Source organism: Python bivittatus, unplaced genomic scaffold (genome assembly GCF_059951505.1).
Source record: "Python bivittatus isolate LINGU-HERP-01145 unplaced genomic scaffold, Pbiv_v1 ctg000160_np1212, whole genome shotgun sequence".
Classification (NCBI taxonomy): Eukaryota; Metazoa; Chordata; class Lepidosauria; order Squamata; family Pythonidae; genus Python; species Python bivittatus.
Genome location: NW_028277076.1, coordinates 627,767 through 648,158, shown reverse-complemented (window position 1 = coordinate 648,158; position 20,392 = coordinate 627,767). Strand labels below are relative to the sequence as shown.

The 20,392-nt window shown below is 59.0% G+C and overlaps 1 protein-coding gene across 1 annotated transcript; it reads left to right on the top strand.

The window, feature by feature from the left end:
• Nucleotides 1–1,648: 1,648 nt before the first annotated feature.
• NPDC1 (neural proliferation, differentiation and control 1) lies at nucleotides 1,649–18,815 on the top strand. Its single transcript, XM_088146799.1, has 9 exons — nucleotides 1,649–2,137; nucleotides 11,970–12,110; nucleotides 13,165–13,263; nucleotides 13,413–13,583; nucleotides 13,883–13,949; nucleotides 14,207–14,291; nucleotides 14,683–14,762; nucleotides 15,595–15,691; nucleotides 16,026–18,815. The coding sequence occupies exons 1-9, from the start codon at nucleotides 2,011–2,013 to the stop codon at nucleotides 16,092–16,094; spliced, it is 936 nt and encodes a 311-aa protein (XP_088002925.1). The 5' UTR covers nucleotides 1,649–2,010; the 3' UTR covers nucleotides 16,095–18,815.
• Nucleotides 18,816–20,392: the final 1,577 nt, after the last annotated feature.

Below are 20,392 nucleotides of genomic sequence, written 5' to 3'. Positions count from 1 at the left end.
GCAGGAGTTGTTTCCCACCCCATCCCACCCCATTTCTGGGATGTCCATGTGTGTGAATAGGGAATGAAATCAGGGTGACTGTTTTTGCTTTAATGATACAGTTTTGTATAAATACAAAAAAAAAAAATCAGGTTTTTTGGGGGGGTTGGTATTCTTTACATTGGTAGTGCAACAGTATTAAACTTGCATAGCTGGCTTCTGCAGAAATTCTTGGCATAGGTAGAAAAATGCCTCCAACAGTGCAACCTGGGGAGATAGGAAAGGTGGGGATGCGATGGGAAGGGCAGAATTTTTAAAGAAAATGGGATCGCATCTGAAGCTGGAAAGTTACCACTGTTGGCACCCTGCGCCCCCCACCCCCGACTCCTCTTGGCTGTTCTGACACCCCATTCCTACAGAGTTTCCTTGAGCTTTGCTTCGGTGCCTTTGCGCTCCTCCACCCTCCGGGCCCTGGATGGCGTTCTGCCTCTTCCCTGTAAAGACAAGTGATGCTTGCCTTAAAGGCATAATAAAAGCCCGCTCAGCGACCCACGCTGGTCCCTTTTGCTGGGGAGTTATTGTCATCTGGTGGAGTCTTCCTGCAGTCTCAGCGGTGTCAGCCGAGGGCGCCCCGGATTCCGCGCCAGGTGGGCCGAGCGTCGCGCTCCCGGTTTGGGCGGCCTGCGCGGCACACCCGAAGGGCTCTCCCGGCCGGCCTCTCTCCGCGCAGCTCCCCTTGTTAATCGGGCGTGGTGAAAGCAACCCCCGGCCCCCGTCAAGCGCCTGGTGCCCCTTCAGACGCGGCCAGAAACGCACCGCGGTTTAAGGGGTGCCGGAAGGGGCCCCGGGCCGCCCGAACGCTAAGCGGGAGGAACTCCCGGAATTTTCCTGCGGCTCCCAAGGAAGAGGATTAAGGCGCTCGGCCCTTTGAATTCAGGAGGCGGCTGCACAGAATCGCGACAGGGACGGCCTGTTCGTCATCGAGGGCAAGGAAAGAAGGGCCAGGCAGAAATCCGGTTGCTCCCGCGAGAGCCGGGGGGGGGGGCGCGGGGCGCCTCCGGAAGAATCGGGGGCGGCTGGGCGGGCAGGCGCTGGCTCTCTTCCAGGCGTTGCCCCCTCGGGAAACGGGGTGCAGACTCCGCGGATCGCTCGTTTCCAGGGGCGCTCTGAGGCGCCCGCCAGGCCCGTCGAGAGTCGGACTCTTCCCTTGCGCGCCCGCTGACGCAGCCTGCATCCCGCATCCTGGGCGAAGGCCCGGCGCGTTCAGTCGTCCGGAGAGAGCCCCTTCCACGGATGCTAAACGGAGTCACGGTTCGCACCAGCAGTTAACACCACACAACCGACTCAAGTCACGCAACGACCCAGACCAGGCGGTACCACGTTGACGGGCAGGGAGGCGTCCCCCGGCTCACAACGGGAGACGGGACTGCAGGGCACCCGGGGGCGGCATCGGCCGCCTTTCTGGCCAGGAGGCGTCTTCCACCGCGTCGGGATCCCGGCCGGATCCGCGCCCGCTTGGCCGCCTCGCAGCGCCCCTCGGAGCAGGCGGGCCGCGTCCCCCGCGGGCGAGCCGGGCGCCTTCCCTCCCTGGTCCGGCAGCAGCTGGAAGCCCGGCGCCGCCACGGCGACCTCCCCCTCCGCCGAACCGGGCGGCCTTCGGGGTCGCGGGCTGAGCTGACCGGCGTCCCGGCCGGGGGCGGGGAGGGGGCGGGGGCGTCCCAGGCGACCCCTCGCCGGCGGCGCGCGGCCAGGCGGCGGCTTTGCGCGCAGCCGCACTCGCTCCGCTTCGGGCAGCCCGCGCACCTGCTGCCGGGGCCCAGGTGGGCGGCGCGGGCGGAGCCCTCCCGGCGGGCGGGGCAGCCGGCGCCATTGGCCGGCCCGCCGCCCACCGGCCCCGCCCCGGATCGGCTCGGCTCGGCTCGGCTCGGCTCCGCCAGCGCCCCGCTCGCCTCCGGTGCCGCAGCCCGGCAGGCGCCTCCTCTTGCGCGGCGCCGCGCTGCTGCGATGCTCTCCCGAGGCAGCCGCTGAAGGATGAGCGCCGCTGCCCGCCGCCGCCCCTGCCCGCTCGGACTCCTGCCGCCGCCGCCGCTGCTGCTGCTGCTGCTGGAGCTGCTCCTGCCGCCGCCCGGCGCCTGGGGACTGCTGGCCAGCCCCGGCGGTAAGCGCGCCCCCGCCCCGCCCGGCCGCTCGCCTCCCCCGGCGGGCTGCGCAGCGTGGGCCAGGCGGGCCCCGGGCCTCCTCCCCGCGGGCGAGGACCACCCTTCCCATCGCCTCCCGGCCCCGGCCCCGGCCCAACCAGTCCCCGCTCTCTGGGGCTCCGCCATCTGGCTCCCGGCCCCGGAGTCCTCGGGTCCCCCCTCCTCTTTCCTCCCCCCCCCCCATTTTCTGGCTGTCCTCCCACAGCCTCGGCCCAGCGTCCTCAGGCCCCAGCCAGCATTGTGGGGATGATGGGAGCCGTAGTCCGATATATAGTCCCGTGCCTCCGCATGGGACTGTGCGAGGCCTGTTTTTTTCTAAGCCCCCGGGGCCCCTGCCTGCCTGCCCCCCTCCCCGGCCTTTTTTCACCCAGCAGGTTGTGCGTCCTGAACTTTTTGTGTGGAAAGGAGGCTCTTCTTCGCTGGGAAGAACCTGAGGCTTGGGATCCTGCTCCCCCCAGCCCCGCGTTTCTCAAAAGCGCTCCTTTCTTCTTAATTGTCGCCCCTTTTAAAGGGCTCTGGGGTTCCGGGACCCCTTCTCAGCAGCCCTTCCCTGTTCTGTGGTGACCTCGCCTTGTTACTCTGGCCGGGGAGGTCTGTCGGTGGTTGACCCCCCATCCTCTCCTCGGAGGTGGCCGTTCAGTCGCCAGAGGTCTGCTCCCCCCTTCCATGACATCATTTCTGAAAGGCTTGGTGGCTTTCACCCTTCCTGCCCTCTCTCCCTTTTGCCAGTTCCTTGTGAAAGCTCTTCTGGGAAAGTAATCAGGGTGGAGGGGGCTTCTCTCAGCCAGCTGGAGCTTTTTACGACTGGTGCCCCCAGCCAGCTTTTGCAGCAGGACCCTTCCCTCAAAATCCAGGCTGGAGGGTGGTTCTCTGCCCCCTGGCACTTGCACCTGAGAAGTCTGCGGGAGGAAGGCAGCTGGGTGGGGTGTACCTGAGTGTGTGTGTGTGTGTCCTGTTTTAAAGGATATTGATGGGCTGGGTGGGGATCCTTTCTGGGTCTCCAGGCAGGGAGAGATGAGGCTCTCCTGACTCACTCTTCCCTTGTTTTCCACCCCAGCAGTCCTCGTTGGGGACTTGTCGTTTTCGTCCATTGGGGTGGCGGACTTGGGGAAAGCCGAGCTGTGAAGAGCTGAGCAAGCGTCTCCTGGGGGCTAGGAAGGCGACCCTCTCCCCTTAATCTTCTTCTTGGGAGGTAGGGGATGGCTGCCCCCCCAGGGTCTCTCTGGAACAGGTGGGACTGGGCTGCGCGTCGGGCAGAGAAGCTTCATGGGCTCCGCAGAGTTTGGGCATGGGGGACCCTGGAAGCAACGGAGCACACCTCTTTCCTGTCCCTGGTCATCGATCGAATCAGGCGGCCTTCCTTTTCGGACGTGCTACGCTTTTCCTTTCTGGCTGGTTTCGGTTTTGGCTACAGCTTCCTTTTACTCCAAGTGGGGCTGTTTCTGGAGCATCACAAAGATAACACTTTTCCTGGCCGGAACAATCAAGGCTTTTCATGTTCGGCTCCTTCTTGGGGACTTACCGGGGCCTGAAGTGGAGTCCCCAGCCTGTGACCTTTAGCCTCCTGAAGCCATCCAGGGCGAGTGGCCTCTGTCCTGCCCGCTTTCTGTATGGACCTCGGGCAGGTCCAGCGGCAGGCAGATGTTTGGCTGGGTGTCTAGAGCCTGGCCCCTTCTGCAAAGTCTTGGAAGCCCAGCTGATGCTGCCTTCACCAACTCGGATGGCTCTGCAGGTGTAAGGTCGATGACGGCTCCCTATAGCTTTTTCTTGAACCAAACATTTTGCCACCCTCCATTTAAAAATCCTCCTCAAACCTGAGCAAGTGGTGTCTGGATTTGGGGACCATTCCTGTCCTGGGGTGTCTTGGAAATCCATTCTCTGTGACAGAGAATTTCATTGGGAACTGAGACGGCCTTGAAGAGTTTCGTGCAACCGACTCTTCCTGTTGGCCCTTCTGTGCATTGCTGTAGGGCAGTCTAGTTGCTGACTTTCACCTAAAAATGGCCGTAGGAGCGTTGCCCCCAAGATTCCTCTCTAAAGTGAGTCTCCAAGGCTCTAATGGAGTCAGCAGATGATTCTGGGGGTCCTTTGGCTGAGCGCTGAAGCAAAGTCACCGCTGGCAGGGGGTGCACTTTCTCATTTCACGTGAGCTTTGCAGGCAGGAATATTCATTCCTTTGATGAATCAATTTGAAAAAGTCAAGATAATGTGTAAAAGCAAGGGAGCTCTGTGGCTCGGGGGGGGGCTTGGCCCCACATAATGCTCTTTCTGGAGAAAGAAAGCTAGGGTTCAAGGCACCAGCCCTGCCACGTTCTTTTGTAGGAGAGAACCCCCAGCATGGAAAGCCCACGTAGGACAGGTGGTGATCTTAATGTCAGCTGCCCACGGAGAACGTCGATATTTTTCCCAGCGAGTCTCAGAAATGGCAGTCAGGCTTTGAATGACGACTGTTTTTGTTCCTGGAGGCAGAGGCCGCAACTACCGCCCCCCCAGGTCACCTGCCGGCTGGCCTTCGCCAGGGCAGACCATAGTGCCTGCTTCCCTTCTCTCTGTTTCTCTCCTGCAGGTGCCAGGGGGGTAGAGGGACGCCTGGGCTGGGCTGGGCTGGGCTGGGCTGGGCTGGGCTGGGCTGGGCTGGGCTGGGCTCGGTAAGGCCTCGCTCTGAGCAGCGCCAGGGCTAGAATCTGAATCACAACCCTGGAATAACGGTGTGGCCGATTTGCGGATGTGCGTGAGTGCGCCGTCTTGACCGCATCTGAGTTCAGTCCTATACAAAAAGCTTCCTTGCATTTAGGGAGGCTGTCAGAAGCGGCCCAGGAGAGGAAGGAGCCCACCTCTCGTGTGTCATTGAGCTTCTTAGGGGAGGGGGCTGTTGGGTGCCCTGTCTGGGCTGAGAGCCGATCCCATGCCAGTGAGCGATGGCCGGCGTGCCAGCAGACCTAGATTAGCTGGGCGCTGGCATGCTTGGGTGGCCTTCTCCCCCCTCCCAAATAGGACTCGGGTCTTCAGGTGTGGGGAGAAGGAGTTAAGGGTGTTGCTTCAGAGTCTCCTCATGGGTAGGGTGCTTGTGAAACTGCAGAGGGTACAAACTGGCCAGCGTCCTCCAACTTAAACCCCTCCAGTTATGGAAAATTTTAATTCCCGTAACCCCGTGGCACTCTCCATCCATCACCAGCCTACCTGGCCATTGCGCAAGTGCAGAATTTTAATGTAATCTGTAGCTGTGCAGAAACATATCTGGCCACGTGCTCTTTGATATGGGTCTCGGCCGTGCTCTGTGAGAAGGGGAAAGTTCTCCTGCGTGCACAAAAAGGAGACAGATGTTTCCCTCTATCTCTTTGCGTTTCTAGATCAGGTCTGCTGCCAAACCTGTTTTTCCTGAAGTCTTTTTGCGGGAGGTCAAAGGCCTGAGTCTGAGAGCACACTTACCTGTGATTGGCACAATTTGCAAACAGGGGAGTGTGTTTTCCTTTTCAGGGGCTGGGTGCCAGAGGTTGACAGTCTGCTTCTCACCTTTCACTGGGATAAGGGCTTTCCGAAAACACCGGCAAGGCTGCCCGGAGTGGGCGAGATAAAGGAAGGGACTCAGCCACGTGCTGTGGAAACAGGGCCAGGATCAGGAAAGGGGGAAATCCTGCATGAGAGGCTTCCTGAGCTGTGGTGGAGGGTGTTTTTCAGCCCTCTGTCTTTCATGCTCTGTCCTCGCAGTAATTCTTGGCACGTTTGCCCAGATGTCAGACCTTAAATGAAGGGAGAGAGGGGATTCCCGCACATGTAGCAGCAGCCAAGCCCAGCTGCCTCTCTGCCCCTTGGAAAACAGCGGTTACCCAGCTCTCTGCCATCCCCTTCATGGATGGAGAGGATTTTTGCCTGGCAAAGAAGCGGTTGGCATGGGAAGAGGCATCAGGCATCGTGGCCTTGTCCAACTTCATCGCATCTTGATTTGCTGGTTAGGCATAAAACAGAGGAACGAGGTTCAGTCCCAAATCCCAGGGAGTCCATTTATCAAAAAGTGCATTTTGCTCTCCAAACGTTCGTTGGCAAGGGTTTAAGAATCCCTGGGGCTCCCCGTCCAAAGTAGCTGTAAATTGGCAGAGAAGGAGTTTCACCCTGAAGCCTTTGTTTGGTTCGCACATTGACGCTGAAGACCAAGCGCGGCTTCAGTTCCCGCAGCTTCTTCCAGGCCACAACAGACGCCTTCCTTGCGACTTCCACAGTTGCTAGCTCTCCTGGAATAATCCTTTAAGCAGACTAAAGAATATTCTCCTCCCTTCCTGGCCCCCCTCCGCAAAGTTCCTGTCCCTGCTTCAAAAACCAGTTCTAATCTAGAGTGGACGTTCAGCCTGTACCTATCAGGGTTCTCTTATCTAGGTCTGATCTCCGTTTCAAGGACAAATTCCCTGCCTCCAGTGATAGTGTTGTATCCGGCAAAGTTGGCGTGGGCCGTGCTGCCTTTTAGGAAGGGGATGTGAGGTGTTCAGACAACCTGTTTCAGGAAGTTGCACAGGACAACATTCAGCTCTTTGGCATGTGCAGAAGGGAGAAATTGCAGCTAGAAAATGGTTACATGCACACCACCTCTCCGGTGTGTTTTTGCTCCACTTTACATCATCTTGAGGGTGCCTCTTCCTCTCTCCTTGGATAACAATACAGTTATTAAAAAAAAGAAAAAGAAATGTAGGGAAGGCGACGCAAACTTCCCCCGCTTGATTTTTACAACAAAGCTGCGAGGTAGGCATGGTTGCAACTTGCCCAAAGCCACCCATGAATTCTGGTGCCCTCGCAGAGTTGGGCTCTGGTCCGCCTGTTTCGGGCTCTGCTCCTGGCAAGGATGCACGGACTGCAGCCCTCTGTGGTGTTGCCTTCTGGGGCCCTGCACAGCCTTTCCTTTCTGCTGAGGCCTGGCACACCTGGCACTCGGCAGACTCGCCTCTTCCAGACCCATTGGTGCCTCTCCCCCACTCCCAGCCGAAGGAGAGGGTTAATTCGCTAAGCGGAGACAGCAGAGGCGGGCGGTTGACGCATTGGTGAGAGGAGGGGAGAAGGAGGGTGGGTTGAGGGCAAAGCCAGGAGTCTCACCGGCTCCCCGCACAGAAGGGGGAGTCTTGCCACAGTGGCAGGCCCCTCTGGTGCTCCACACTGGCTGATCTTCTCGGAGCGCCAGGCGCTTCCCTTGCCTGGGTGCATCTGTCAATAAAGAGCAGTGTGGATGACCTCCCAGCTTGTCCTGAATGGCAGATGTCATCAGACATTGGCAAATTCCTCCCAAAAGAAAAGGCAAGGCCATTTGGATAAATAGAGCAGTGGGGGGGAGCTATATCCCTGCTTATAGGCGGTGGCTTTTCAAGCTGTGAGACTCTCTGCAAATGCTAGAGAACATTTGAATACACACAGCATAGTTTCCTGGAACTTCTTGGCCTGTGTGTCTCTAAAAAAAACCATAGCCAGACCTGCTGGAATCTCAGGTTACCCTATATTTTCCTTCCTTCCTTCCTTCCTTCCTTCCTTCCTTCCTTCCTTCCTTCCTTCCTTCCTTCCTTCCTTCCTTCCTTCCTTCCTTCCTTCCTTCCTTGCTTGATGGCCCCTCTCTGCCTGCAGAGAGGGCCATCAATAATTCAGAGCTCTTGTATTCCAGGGAGACATTTTGCCACGTTGGCAGCCAGCCTGTAAGCAGGGAACCTTCTCGTGGCTCAGCCCAGAGAACAACAAGGATGAGTGACCCAGAAGGGCAGGGCCTCTTCTGCGCAGCTCTGGGGGAGGATCCGTCCTGGATCAGACCAAAGGGCTCCCTCGCCCGGCACCCCTCTTGCGAAGCAGCCAGCCAGCTCTGCTGGAAAATCCCCAAGGAGGCTGCCCTTCCCTGGCAGTTTGACCCCTTCCTCAAACTAAGCATGAAATAGGTAGATGAAAACACCTAAAAAAAATATTTGGGGGGGGAGGGAAAGATTGAAAAGGGATGTGTAAACAATGATTTCAGTTGATCCAAGCTGTGCTTTCTAGCCCTACAGATGAAGGGGGAAAGTCCCCCTGTGTGCGGATGTATCTATGCTGGGGGAAGTCATGGACCCGGAGACGGGGGCGGGGGGGAGGGACGTGCCAAAACCAAGGTAGGGAAGGAAGCATCTGGTGTAGGAATGGGGGAGATGGGAAGCTGGAGAGTCCAAAGCAGACGAAAACGCAGGGCACTTTGGCCCTCTCCAGGGCGACCTGAGCCGGGTTGTCCTTCGGAGGTAAGCAGCAGCAGTTTGAGATTGTGTCAGGAAACTTTCTGAGGTCAAGGTGGCTTGTGTAAACGTGGCAAGTGGCAGTTAGCGCCCAAGAAATGTCTTGGGTGAAAGGCCTGGAATCCCTGCAGAATCTATTGAATGCGAGGGTGTCCTCGGGTTGAGGTGACCGAAAGGGTGCTACTTGGGGGGCCCACCTCGCCTTCTCCGTCCCCTCCCCTCCCCTCCGCGTGGAAGATCCTTCTCCCTCCCAAAGGAGCTGCTCTTGGCAATTGCTTGCTCAGCTTGTGTGACTGCCATGCGGGGGGGGGGGGGCAGGTTGGGCGATCTAGAAATAGCTCCTCAACTTAAAATGCGAAGTTTTAAGTACATGGCATCTTGGCCACAGACGAGCAGATTGTCCCACTATTCGTGGGGAATGTTCTCCTTCTAAAATCCATCAGGGTGGCCGGAAATCACGTTGGAATGCCGGTCTTGTGCGTGTGCTGAACGAGCGCCCTTGCCCCGGCACCTGCCTCGACGGCTGCGCAATTTCCCAAGTTATCTAGACCCGTCTCCCCTTTTCTCTGCTGAGCAATCCCAAAGCGTTTCTGTCTCTCCTGTCACTTTCGGGAAGGGGGTTTTGGAGGCTTGTTCCAAGAGCAGCCCAGAGAAGAAACTCCTGAGAGCGGGTCCCCAGGCCCCCAAGTGAGCCTTGCTGGGCCTCCTGGGGGCCCCAGCAAGTCTGCCTGCGCATGTGGGGGGGGGTCTCCTGATCATGCACGATCCCCTTTGGAATAAGGAAATGGGTTTCTCTCCACGCCCACAAAAGACCTGCCCGCCTCCCACCCCCCTGGGGTGGCTTCCACCTGCTTCGTCATGCAGTTGGGGAGTCGTATTATTTACGGCCATTTTGAAGTGGTTGGGGTCTGCTTCAAGACATCTTTCTGCGGGGCCTACAGGGAGGCATCGAGAGACCTGCAGAGTGACTGGGTCCTTTCTGGCTCACGTCTTCGTCGCTTCTCTCTGGTGGTCCTTACGGTTGAAGCAGGGTGGGCGGTGGGGGGAGCGGGCTACAGGGCTGAGGGCTTCTCTGCCAGCCAGGGGCAGACGCTTGTCAACCAGCCCTGCTGTGGCCAGGGTCGCTGCCTCTTTGCCGGCTGCAGCCTGAACCGCGACGCAGCGCTGGCTCCTGGTGGGCTGCTCTCAAATTGGTTGGACGTTTTTTGGGTGCATATCTCATATTATTTCAGTCAGCACAGCGTCATGTGTCGGGGAATTCACAAGTCTTCCACTTGTGGAAGCCCTTCCTTTGGGGTCACTTTCATCTCAGGTTCCTCGGGGGTGGCTGAGTCCAAATAGCAAGAGGTTGGGGCGGGAAATAGGCGCCTCCTCCTCCTCCTCAAATTTTCCCAAGCCCCCTCTGTCCCCCCATCGCCACACAGCTATTTCTAAAACGAGGAGCTTTATTTGCTGCTTTGCGAGGCTCCGTCGCTCACCTGGCAGCACCTCACCCGATAAGAGTCAGGGCGGGGTGACCTTCCCGGTGTGGGCGTGGGGTTTTTTGGCCATCGACGAGGTCTGTCCCCTTTCGAGCTGGGCCGTCTCCCTTTGTGGAAAATGGAGCTTTGGATCCAGGGTGGGGGCGGCAAAACGGCTTAGTGTTTGCTCCCTGGAGGTGGGCAGAAGCCGCCATGGCTAGAAGGCTGGGGACCCGCTGCCAGCCGATGATGATGCAGCCCCACGTCATTCGGTGCGCAACTGAACTTGTTTTCTCATTTTGTCTTTTTTTGCTTTAAGTGGCTGATTGTCTTCGGTGCGTTCTCCCTCTTTGAAGCTGCTTTGAGCGGCTCTGCCTCTTGGAGGGGAGAAAGGAAGGCCGGTGGTTGAGTGTGTGACTAAACTGCTTCCTTGTTTGGCTCCTGCAAGCCAACCTTTGCTGCTGGCAAACACTCTGGATTCCCAGTCCCGGCTGGGCAGGAACTGGCGGTGGGCCCGCCTTTCCTCCAAGTGCCAGCAGATCAAGGAGGAAAACACAGTTAAAGGGGCTTAGCGGAACCCTCCCCTCCAACTTTGCTGGTGCTTCCTTGGCCCGAAGCCGATGCCGTGAAATGGGGTGCCCCTGACCTGCTGGCAGACGCAGAGGAGGCCCGTGTTCAGCCTGGTGCCGCCGCTTGGCCTCTGGCTGAGTTTCTTCCCCTTCCTTTCTCCCTGCCTTGGGGGAGAAGAGGGTCTGCGTCTGAAGTCCCCTCCGGGCGGGCCAGGAGCATCCTGCTCTCCCTGATTCTCCTTTCCTGTTTCTCCTCTGGAGCACAAATGTCCTCCCGGGTCTGCGTGGGTCTGGCATTGCCCCAAACGATTTTTTTCCAGCGGCAGTTTGGATTTGCAAAAGCAACTGATAGCAGGCTGTTGGCAACGTGAGCTGTCTCCATTGCAAGACTCCTCCAAGAGAGGCGAGTTCGGCTCTTTCCTTGCTTGGCATCTGACGGGCAACCAGACGGGTTCCCTGGCATCAGGCTTTTTTTAGGGTTGGATCACTCTGACCCTTGAGTCCCCTTTTGTTACGTTACACGGTTTCTGTGTCTGTGCTTCTCGGTTGTGTGAACATTTTTAATGCCATTTTTATCCCCGGCAACTGCCCGCCAAGTGAGGGCACGGCCATCTGGAATAACCTGGGCAAGGGAGGCCCTACGGCAAAAGCCAGGGGGCTGCGCTCTGGGTCCCCTCTTGCTCGGCCGCCCTTGGCTGAGGCTCGATTTCTTAGGCAGGCAAGCAGGGGGGGCTTGAAAATTACACCCCCCCATCATCGTTTTTCCTTGCCGTTCTCTGTTGGCGCTCTTAAAAGCTTTGTCTGGACTGTTTCCTTTCTGCCTTCTGCCAAATCAGACACGTAAGAAGAAGTAGCCAAGTTCAACTGGGTCAAACTCTGTTTGCTGCAGGGGCGGGCAGGCAATGCTTAGATCTTGCTTACTTTCCGGGCGGGGGCAGATTAACCTCCGCCGCTTCCCCCTCCTGCGCAGAGAGAAGTTTGGGTTGTGCCACCTGGCGGCTGCGTTTCCAAGTTGCGCGTTGAGGTGGCTGTCCGGCGGGCATCCTTGGGGCTGTGGAAGCCCGGCCCGGGTGGCCCTGAGTTACACCACAGGGCAAGGTCTTTTGGAGGGCCAGGTCTGCAACTGCACGCGGCCCCTGCCAGAAAGGCCTCTTTCTGAGAAAAAAGCAACCCCTCCTTTTTTTGGTCGCTTACAGAAACCGAACCCCCAGAGAGACCCTGCTGGGTGCAGAGGGGGGCGGTGGAGGCTTCCCATCGAGGGCTGAAGCCTCAGGCTTCCTGCTGAATTTGGAGACGGTTCAAGGGGGTGGCGGGAAGAGCTTCTTTACGGAGCGGGGAATGAACTCGGAACAGGACAGGCTCGGTCGCTCCCACGGATCACGCCGCCCGTTTATGGGCCTCCTTGACAGGCCCTAGCTGAGGGGCGGCTTCCCAAGGAAGGCGTCCCTCGAAGTCTCCCTGCGGGGTTTGGCAGCCAACCGCCTTCCGTTTGGGAGCGCGCGAGGGGCCCTGATCCATTTCCTGCCTTTCAAAATTCAGAGCTGTGTCCTCGGCACTTGGATTGCACCCTTCAGCGGCGGAAGCTGTGCCAGCTGGGCTCCCATGCCTGCGGCCCCTGCCTCCCCCAGTTTGTCGAAGACGGAGAGGGCAAATGCGTGGCCAAGACGCGAGCGCCCAAAGGTAAAGGGAAGGGGGCGGCCTCAGCTGTGATTCCTGCCGGCTTTCGGGAAAGGCCCTGCCCACGCCAGCACTCTCCATCCCCTGTGCTTTGGCCTCCCTGGCAGAAGAGAGGCCTTTGGGGCAGCCCGGTTGCTGCATTGTGGGGCGGGGGCTTTGCCCCAAGGTCATTCGCCCATTCACTGTGGCAGGCGACCCAGGGGGTGGAGACCGAAATGGAGTTTACGGAAAGTCTCCCACAAACCGGGACTGAAGCGATGATTCTGGGAACGTCCCTTGGGCGTTCTCACGCTGCGATGATAAGAGCTGCGCGTGCCGAATGTCATCCCGGCAGCAGAGGGAACCCACGCTGGGCACGTCTCTGGGATCTGTGCCGTATTATCTGAATTGCAGCGATTCTGCTCCAGACCCTGGACCCACGGAGGCTCTTCCAGGAGAGTCGAGGCAGGGCTTCCTGGCTCAGCTTTTTTGGCGGTGGGGCTCTGGATAAGAAGCAGCACCGCTCCTGGAGGCCTTAGGCAAATAACACTGAAACAGGATCTCCTCCGGTGCGCCCAGGGGGGGAAGGAGGTGCCAAGGTGGCTCTTTTCAACCGCGGGCTGAGCTGGATGACCTCTCAGTCCCAATTCTATAGACCAGAGTGCCGGGGAAGGCACCGCCTTGCAGGTCGCCTGTGTCCTGTCTGCCCACATTTGGAAGGCGAGGAATGGGGCGGGAAGGGAGAGCGTGCGCAGCACAGGGCAGCTGGCGCACGGGGGAAGCCGGCTTCTGGCGTGATTGCGTGCCAAGTGGCTCCTCTCGCTGACAGATGGCGGGTTATGTAGCAGCTCGGTTGCGAGGGGGTGGTTCTCTCATTGGAGTCCCTCGCTGAAGGCCTCCCCCCCAACACTGAAGATTTGGGGCTTCTCTGCCCCTGTGCAGTGTGCCTGCCGCAGTTTCTGACCTTAAGCCCTCCCTGCTCGCGGAATGTTTTGCTGAAATTGCAAGTCGGTGTGTGTGTGTGGGTCTTTTTTCTTCTTTTGCTGACTGCCTTTATATGGGCCCCCTCCCTCTCTAGGGCAAACTTCTGTTGTTCCCAGCCTAGAAGAAGAAATTGATTTGGTGTCGGATGTGCTGTCCAAGCAGAGGAGTGCGCCTCTGCCCCGCAGCCAGCAAGGTAAGGCTGCCCCAGCCCCAGGGGCCTCCCCCCCAGCGCCGGGCAGGGCAGGAGGGGGCTTGAGGCTGGCTTATTTTTCCAAGGGAAAGTTTGCAGTCCGGGGGGCATCTCTCCTTCTCTCTGCCAATCAGCCATCCTTCCCTCGCCAGGAAGCCCGGCCCCCACTGGCCCGCACTCCGGGAGTGGGGCATCGAAGACAGAGTCCCCGCAGAGCGGCCGGGGGGGACGGCCAGACCCCCCCCTGCACCCCCCCACGGAGCCGGTTCACAGATCTCCTGTGGAGTCAGCACGCATCTCTTTAAATGATGCCCTCGTCCTTGGTGAGCCTCTGCCCCAGGCACGACGGATGCTCCTCCGTCCATCCCCGAGAAAAGAGTGGGGGGGAGCAAGCTCCCAAGGTGCTAGTCCTCAGCTCCCAGAGGCCTGCCCTTGGCTTGGTAAACCTCCCCCTTGATAATCCCATCTCCAGTGGCTGCGGAGGGGTCGTTGGGTGCAAAGAGACTCTGCAGAGAGGGGCAGTCTATCTTTTGGGTGCCAGCTGCAGGGCAGCTGCCGAAGGGCGCGGGGCGGTGGTCTCCGCTCCCCTCCCCTCCCCAGATGTCTGTCCTCCCTTTTGCAGGCTTGATCGTCGTGTGCACAGCTGCAGGAGTGGCGGCTCTTGTGGTGGCAACTATTTGCTGGTGCAGGTGAGTCCCCCTTGGGCAGGGGCAGAGCAGGGGCGAACGGTGGCAACTCAGTTCCTGGAAGCAGCAGCCTTGAGATGCGCCCCAATGCCCTTCGGTGCCGCCTCCCAATGGGGCCTCCATGTACAGCAGCAGTATATCGTGGCGGCCGGGGATATCCGGGGCCCGCTTAGGAGCTTTCTAACGGGCTGGATGGCCTTTGGGGCAGTCCCGCCAGCTGTTGTGTGGGTTTCCTCATGGACTTTCCCCTCTTCCCCCAGGCTGCAGAAGGAGATGCAGCTTGCCCAGAAGGCTGACTACCCGGCAAATAAGCTCCCCAGCCCCCCCTCGTATGACAAGCTCTCTGTAAGTCCCCGCCCTGCACGCTCCCGTGCCCGCCCTTGGCACGGCAACGGCCGAGCGCTTCTCAAATGGCACCCTGGGAGGAGCCTCTCTGGCCAGGCCCAGTGCTTGGGCGCTGCTTTGCGCTCTGGCCGCTCTGTGTGGCTCAATCCCCGGGCGCCCCCGTTGTCCGGTCCGTCTCTGCCAGTGGCAGGGAGTTACCTGCGCCCCGGTGGGCTTGGCTCCCTGGCGCCAGGGCCGGGGCAGGGCCTGCTCTCCCTGCTGGTGCACAAGGTGCCGCCTGGTTCGCTTTGGAGGAAGAAGGCGTTTGGGAGGTACAGCGTTGGTCGCGCCTATCCTGCTGCTATAACGTTCCCTGCGCTGACGGGGTTCCCACCTTTTTCTTTCCCGCCAGCCCGGGGACAGAAAGCTGGCGCAGAGTGCCCAGATGTACCACTATCAGCACCAGAAGCAGCAGATGCTCTCCATGGAGAAGTGCGTCCTCCTCCGCGGTGATGGGCCCAAAGCCTTTCGGGAGCGCTGGGCATCTCCGCCCTCTTTCTGGTTCCTTGTTCGACCCACTTAAGCGTCGGGCCCAGAAGTGTGTTTGGAGGCCAGGAAGGTCCTTCGTGCAAGGCCAACAGGCCGCACGGCACGCCTGTACCCTCCTGTCTCCACTCAGGGCCTTGCCAGCCATGATTCATGGCCAGGATTAAGTAAATCGTGGCCTGGCCCAATGTGCGAGCCCAGCTTTACGAAGCGACCCAGCTGCAGTGGTTTGCACCCACAGGGCGTGATAGGGATTGATTCAAGCGTGGCTCGTGAGGTTACTTGCTACGTGTAGGTCTCCCGTCCCTGTGAAATAAGAGGGGATGCTTTGCTGCGCCACCCCTGCCCCAGAGGACTGAATTGTGTGGAATGAGGCTGCTTGTCAGCTGGGGTCTTCTAAAAACGTTGGCAGTCTTGAAAAGCTGCACATAAATAGGAACTCCTGGATGAAAGAAATCCGCAGCTGCCAGAGGTGGAGGAGGCCACTGGGTTGTAGGAATTTTACAGCCGAGCAGCAAATCCAGGGTGGGCCTCCTTTAACTGCCCATGGACCTGTTTTACCCCCGGGGTGCTCACTGAATGAGGTCTGGCCCGGCACGGGGAGCCTGGCAGTGCTTGGTTTCCGGGGACCTCGCGGGGTTTGAAAAGCTTTGGCTGGAAAGCCGAAGTTTTGAAAGCAAAATCCCAACCGATGGGGGGGTTGGCTTGGAGTGGGCAGGCGTGGAGGGAGTTTTCCGCCCCCGCCTCACTGGCTGCATTCCCCCCCCCAAATCTGCAGGCATAAGGAAGAAAGCAAAGCTCCCGACTCCGCCTCGTCGGACGAAGAGAACGAGGACGGGGACTTCACGGTGTACGAGTGCCCCGGCCTGGCCCCGGTAGGTCTCTCTCTAGGGAGGGGTGGGCACAGGGCATTGCCCCCTCACTACCTTGCCCTGTTTCTGAAGAAGTGAGGAGGGCAGGCCCCTTGGGTGGGTCCAGCTGCTGGAGCAGGTAGGGGACAAGGGAGGGCACTGGCCCGGTGGGTTCGTTTTCCTGCAAGGGGGAGCACGGTTCCCAGGCAGTGGGGGCTGCCCTGCCCACCGCGAATCAAAGCAGGGCCCCAGTGCCCGGGAGGTCGTGCCCCTTCCCTGCCCTGCGCTGGGGCAGGCAGCATGCCCGCTCCTCGAGGTAACGGTTGCGTCTCCCGTTCTTCCTTGCTGGCCGTTGCAGACTGGAGAGATGGAAGTGAAGAACCCGCTTTTTGACGACTCCTCTTTGCCCCCGAAGCTGCACCCCTGACCAGAACTGCAGACTGCGCTCAGGACCTGCCCGAGGGGCCCGCCTGACTGTTGGGTCTTCTCTGCCCTCCGCAAATTCTTGGCTGAAATAAACCCGCCTTCTGGGCAATCCGCTTCTGCTCAGCTTCGCGTTCTCCCCTTTGGCGGCCCTTCAGCCAGCCAGGCTCCCGGATGCCGGAGAAGAGGCTTTGCGGACCGTCTGGACTCGGCGGGGAGGGAAGCGAAGGAGGGCCTGGAGGCCTGACTTGCCTGCACGGGTCACCTCCTGCCCCCCCGCCAGCCTTGTGCATGGCGAGACCCTCCTGGCAAAAAACAGATTTCCGTACGGGGGGGGGCCTGCCCTGCCCTGCCCTGCCCTGCCCTGCCCTGCCCTGCCCTGCCCGCATTGCCTTTTTCCTTTCTTTCACCTTTTTTGCTGCCCGGAGTTTAAAATAACCAGGCTGGGGAGCATTTAATGCTCAGCGCTCTCCCTTTGGGATGATGCCTTTAAGAGAGGGGCAGACTCCTCCCTGCCCTGCAAATCGAGAAGCCTTTGGCGAGATGTGCCCGTTTGACAGGCGGGAACCGGAGGCAGCACGTCCCAGTTCTAAGTAAGTCCTTGTCCATTTCGTATGCAGTTTTCAGCCTTTTCCCAAGGGGAATCCGGGGAATTGAATTTTGAGGCGGCTGAGAGCTCACTTTGGCTTGGTGGCCAAAGTCTAGTTCCCAGGGTTTCAAGGGGATTTCAGTGCTATGAAACAGCGTTAAGGTCGGCAGGGTGACCTGTCCAGAGGCGGGGGGGGAGCCAGGGTCACCCAGAGTGGGCGTTTCTAGCCGGGGATCCCTGCGGGTGCCAGCCCTGCTCCTCAGGGGAGCTTTCCCCCTGGCGAGGAGGGGCTTGGAACTGCCCCCCCAAGTGGGGAGTCCTTTGAATGGAGTTGGAGGTAGGGAAGCGGCTTCTCCTGAAGCATTTGCACTCACCCCCTTTGAAGCAGAATCTGGCAGTTTGCAAAAGGCGGGAGCGCTTTCCCCACTCGCCAGTTCTCTCGGGATGGGGCTGACTGGCCTGGGTGCAAGGGGCCCCCTTCCCCCATCCGCCCCACAGTTGGCAGCAGCCAGGCAGAGAGGTCTGCAGAAGGGGGAAGGGGCATGCTGCAGGACCTCATCTGGGTTGCTTCCCGTTGGGGCCCCGGGACAGACAGCCTCCACCGCTTGGCTCTCTCTGGCCATGCCCACTGTTCTGCCAGTGTGATGCCCCCCACCTCCTCCCGGCGTGGCACGAGGGGAAGGGACTTTTGAACTCTCAACCCTTTGGCGCTTGCCAGGAGCTCCTAACCAGCTGCCCGGCTGGCTGAACAAGGGCTAGGGTGGCATTAAGCCAAGTTTTCTTCTTTCTTTTTCTTTTTAAATTAAATCAAATCTGAAAGGTTGATTGGTTTTCTTACCTTCGTATCAAATTCAGAAAGTTTCCAAAGTATTACCGCTTTCTTAACTGGGCGAGGGAAGAGGAATGAGATTCCCAAGTTGTATTGTCTGCTTTCAGAAGACACGAAGGCCCCATTGTTCTGTCTCCCCCGAAGAGTTGGGGGGCCCGAATGTTGGGGAGGGTGGGTTGTCTTAGGCAGCAATAAAGGCAGGTTCCTACCCCCATCTTCACAAATCCAAAGACATTCACAAACCACCCGGGTAGCTGTGGCCTATTTCTCCTTGCCCTTGCCCCTGCCATGAGGTCTAGAAGCTTGATAGAAAACAATAAAAGGGAAACAAGGTTAACTGCTCAGGTGCGCAAGTGAAGTTTGAAAGGGGCACATTTATTTGTGCAATTGCACTTCAGGATTGCGACGCAGCTCACGAGCAACTTCAGGAGTTGGCACCTTGCCAGGGATGACGTATGCCGCCGGGCAGCGTGCTTTTTTGAGACCTTTGCCGAAAGCGTTTCTCGGCTCGCCGTGCTCGGGGCGCATTAGAGCTGCATCAGGAGTTCCCCGCTCTGTTTCTCCCTGGGTGAGCTTTTGCTGAGGCTCTTCTGCCCGTCAGCTCGGGAGGGTTTTCTGAGAGATCTTCTCCGCCCAGAAGCGAAGGGCCTCCGAGCCTCCGGCCGCTGGGCCCCTCGGCCGCCCGGCTTCCTTCCGTGCCTGAACGGGACGAGTTTGGGGGTTGCGAACCGCTCTGGCCTGCAGAGACGAGCGGTGCAGAACATGTTATTCAGCTAGAGAAGACGACTGCTGCGGAGACGCCTTGAAGGGTTTCATGGGGCCGTTTCCAAAGCAGTTTTGGGGGGGGAACCGCTCCGCGTTCATCCTCCTGTTTTGGATTTTGCACAGCACTTTTGCGCTACTCCACTGAGTAGTTTACTCCTTACCTTTGTATTCTTTCCAAAGAGGAAGCTGCACGCAAGGGGAGGAGATTTGAACCCAGAGCTCGCAGTTCTGAGTTCCCTCCTCTGCCGCCTGGCCGTTGCTCATCCGGAGGGAGGGAGAGGAATTGCCCCCCGCCGGTGACTTTGCAGAGAGTTTCTGGTTCATCCCTGCCCAGGTGGGGGCTCCTCTCCCCCTTCTCTGCCCTCCTTACTACACGGGCTGTTGGGGGCCTGCCAGCTCTTAGCCCCCCAGAAGAGAGGGTGGGGCTGGGGGGAGGAGATAAGGCCAGAGTGGATGGTTTCTTTCTCATTTTGTTATTTCTGTTTCCAGACCTGTATGGACTGTGTTTAATAAATTTTATTAAATGACCAATTATCAAGGTATATCTCAGCTGCTTTCTTTTGTTCCCTTCAGTTTTAAATGAGTTGTTTTCTTCCAGGTTTTAGCGGTACCTGAAAGTAACAACTCTGTCCCCTCCATCTCTATCCTTGGGGACCCATTTCCAGGTCAGCTTGATCCCCAAATATTTCTGCGTCCAGGAGGATGCTGGAAGTAGTCACAGAATCCAAATAAGTCTCGTTAACACAAGGAGCACCCGGCCCTCCTCACAGTACCACGGGATTTGGGGATGTGCCGGCGCTGATTCTCCAAGGGGGCTTGGCTCCCAGTCAGCCCGCAAGATGCCCTCCAGGCCTGAAGGAGACCTCCTGGGTGGTGGGGGCTGAGTGGTAGCCCTGGGATGGTTGATCCCTGATGTAGGGGCTGCCTTTGCAAGTAAAATACGCTTTGCACGTTTTGAAACAGTTGCTCTTATATTAAAAAACATTAACATTGCAGAAAACATCAAAATGCATATCTCGAATAACAAAGAGGAACATGAGCTATTATTCATGAAGTTCTTTTCTTGAATAGGATGGAGGAAACCAATATTCAAGTAATCAGATTAAACATTCAAAGTAATTCAGGTTAGGATTGGAGGGAGAGGTGGTGAAAGAGAGACGATTTTGATTCTCTAGGGTTCAAAAGATCCCAGCAGAAGGACGTTGGTAGGCTGGAGCAGCACCATCCCTGTGTGTTGAGTTCTCTGCCCCGAGGAGCTTGCAGTCTCTTCCAAATTCCAGCTTCAAGCGTTGAAAAAGCCCCAGGAAAAATTCTGATCTGCTCTTAACAATGTCCTTTTTTAAATCGCCCCGAGGGATTGCGTTGTTAATCTTCCTTTATGTTTCAGGTTTACAAAAACACGAGATCCATTTAAAATCCACTGTTCCTCCGACAGGGCGTTCTGTGTACGCATCCCCCCCCCCCCGCAAAGTAGGTCAGTGTAAGATTAGCACCGGGGCCCGCGCGGTCGCGGCTGAGCAGCTTCAGGCCGCCGAGCCTTGAACGCGGCCCCTCTCGGGGGCTTCGAATTCGGCGCGCGGCTAACTCAAGCGCGTGCAGCGGCGATGCAGGGGAGCGGCCGCAGCGGGGGCCCCGCGAGTCCTCAGCGCCCGGCGGGAATTAGGCGGCTGCCGAGCCACGCCCGCGGGACGCGCGGAGGGCTCGCCGGAGCCCGAGCTCCGCCCGCCTCGGCCCTCCGGCTCGGCCGCTGCTCGCCCGCCACCCGGGCACCGGGCCGAAGGACGTGGGGGCTGAAGGCCACCCGCTCCGGACTCGGGGGGGGCGGGCGAGGGCTCACGCAGCGGCCAGCGCGCGGTAAAAAAAGCGGACGAGATTGGGCGGGGAGGAGGAGGAGGAATCGGCGGCAGCTGCAATCCAAGCAGAGGCGAAGTTTGGTGGGGAAACCCGCCGCCGCCGCCGCCGCCACCTCCCCCCTCCCCCTCCTCCTCCCCCTCCGCCGGGTCCGGCCAGGAGAGCCGAGGGCTCCCGAGAGGCTCCTGCGGGGCAGCCGGGCGCGGCTGGCTGGAGAGCCCTGGCCGGGGACTCTGCCCGCTGCCGCCTGGCGCGGTAAGGCCCGGCC

Coding starts and splice junctions, on each gene's coding strand:
- NPDC1 (XM_088146799.1), top strand. CDS start 2,011: ATGAGCGCCGCTGCCCGCCGCCGCCCCTGCCCGCTCGGACTCCTGCCG. Junction 13,264..13,412: donor TCTGCCCCGCAGCCAGCAAG/GTAAGGCTGCCC, acceptor TTCCCTCGCCAG/GAAGCCCGGCCCCCACTGGC. Junction 14,763..15,594: donor CAGATGCTCTCCATGGAGAA/GTGCGTCCTCCT, acceptor CCAAATCTGCAG/GCATAAGGAAGAAAGCAAAG.